This window comes from Chaetura pelagica, unplaced genomic scaffold (genome assembly GCF_000747805.2).
Source record: "Chaetura pelagica isolate M959 unplaced genomic scaffold, ChaPel_1.0 scaffold124, whole genome shotgun sequence".
NCBI classification, from domain to species: Eukaryota; Metazoa; Chordata; class Aves; order Apodiformes; family Apodidae; genus Chaetura; species Chaetura pelagica.
In genome coordinates, this window is record NW_009952891.1 from 1893618 (window position 1) to 1895542 (window position 1925).

A 1925-nucleotide genomic window follows, 5' to 3' on the forward strand; every position below is an offset into this window, starting at 1 on the left:
TTTGCTGAAATCCCCTTGACTAACCAAGATTCTCACCCTTTCCCCACTTTGTGCCTCATAGTTTTGTTCTTAGAAGGGGAAAGCCCTTTTTATGTTAGGTGTGAGTCCTGGGAGGGGAAAAAAACAAGTGTGTGTATGTGTGCGTGCAGAATCGTAACAGGCATTCAGTCCCAGCTGGGCAATGACACTAATTGCCCAGATCTCATGGATGCCTGTGATGCAGCGCGCTCACTTTCTCTCCTTCTCTATCCTCTCTAGGGATTTTTAAAATGCAGTATTTGAATTTTGGTGAGTGGTAAAGACCCTGCCCTAGGACCCATTTGACAAATGAGAAGCTGTGCAGCATCAGCACCAGCCGACTGAGCCTCACTGAGTCAATCTCGCTCTCTACTAGTCAGCAGCTACTGTTGTGAGACAAGCTTCAGCCTCCCTGTCATTGAGGAAGTTCCATTTGCTCATCAATAGGCTGCAGGCTGTGTCTTATTTTTTTTCCTCTCGGTTAAAAAATCATAGTTTAAATCTACCAAGTTGCCTTAGCTGACAAATGAATGTAGGGATCTAGTGCTGGGGGGGGGGAGGGGAGAAACGGCATTCAAGAAATACTGTTTCTTAAATAATCAAAAGGGAAAAAACCATAGTGACAAGATAGGACAAACGTGCTTGCATGCAAGCCCCCTCACTTGTTCTACGTAGACTTCAGAGCAACACCATGCAGCATCCCCTTACGGGTGCAACCTGCGTGGCACTGCCGAATGTGGGCATGTGTCCCCAGCTCTCCTGTGCCTTGACTTTTATGTACTTACAGCAGGTAAGTTTGCTTAACTTTTTCTTTTCCTGTAGTGCCTGTTTTGTCAGCATCATTTGGGGGATTTGTAATCTTGGATATATTTTTGTGTGAATAGACTGTATAAATGTCGCCCAGTGTGTGGAGTGAATGTTGTGCCTGCACTTAAGAATGGTGAGAGTGAGAATAAAATATGTTTTAACAGAGCAGCAAGGCTTTGCAAATGTATTTTTTTTTGCGATGTTTTTATTGGTGCTGTTTATAGTTATTTAACACAGTACTTTGACTGCATTTCTTGTGGATACTGTAGCAGAGTTTCAGCAAAAAAGGACTGCTCTTTATTCACTTGCAAGCTAAAATTATACTTCTAATGTAAATGTGACCAATGGCAGTTTTGCTTAAGCCTTCTTTGAAGATAGGAATTTTAGTCTGTGTTGTAACATGCTGCTGATTAAAATCAAGCCAATTTTAGTTCACAAAAAGAAAAAAAAGATCTGTAAAGCTATATCTGTGCAGAATTGATACTTCTATCACTGAAGTATATCAGAAAGGGTTTTAAAATGTTCTGTTACCAGCAAAATTATACCAATTTCTAGTACATTTTTAAGGTGGTTCTTTTTTAAACTAATTTAAAATAATTTATCTCTTTTTTTTTTTTTTTTTAATATTTCCCCTCCTCTCCCTCCCCATGTTATTTACTAGTTGATACCCTCTCTCTGTTATAACATGAAATAAATAAGTGGCTAATAACACATAATTTTTTAAACTAGTATTTTGGAATCATCATTGTATTCTATTTCTCTATTTTATATCTGACTCCACTGTTACAGTCATCTAGTAATTATGTAGAACCAAGACAGAAATATGTTATCATGCAAAAATGATTAATCTTGTTTATTCTGTCACTTTCTGCTGAAACTTCAGGAGAAAAAAATTCTTGTGCCTACTGTAACAAATAGGGACATTTCTTCCAACTTCCACTACAATAGTTTATAGGCATATTTGCTTTCATGAAACAATCCCTAACTTTATTTCTGTACTTAAAAATTCCTCTAAGATGTTTTACAGCATTCCTTTTTGATCCTAAAGATTAAATAGAATAGATGTAAAGCTTTTATATTTATTTCAGAATGTTTGCTGT

At 37.5% G+C, this 1925-nt stretch overlaps 1 protein-coding gene across 2 annotated transcripts in view; it reads left to right on the plus strand.

The window, feature by feature from the left end:
• The first annotated feature begins 664 nt into the window (after window positions 1–664).
• RBFOX1 (RNA binding protein, fox-1 homolog (C. elegans) 1) overlaps window positions 665–1925 on the plus strand; it is a 252679-nt gene continuing 251418 nt past the window's right edge. Inside the window, exon 1 of one of the 2 annotated variants that reach the window (XM_009995497.1) lies at window positions 665–808. In XM_009995497.1, coding sequence (XP_009993799.1) covers window positions 665–808 — 144 coding nt within the window. The remainder of the gene's footprint in view (window positions 809–1925) is intronic. The other variant, XM_009995496.1, reaches the window with a different exon arrangement.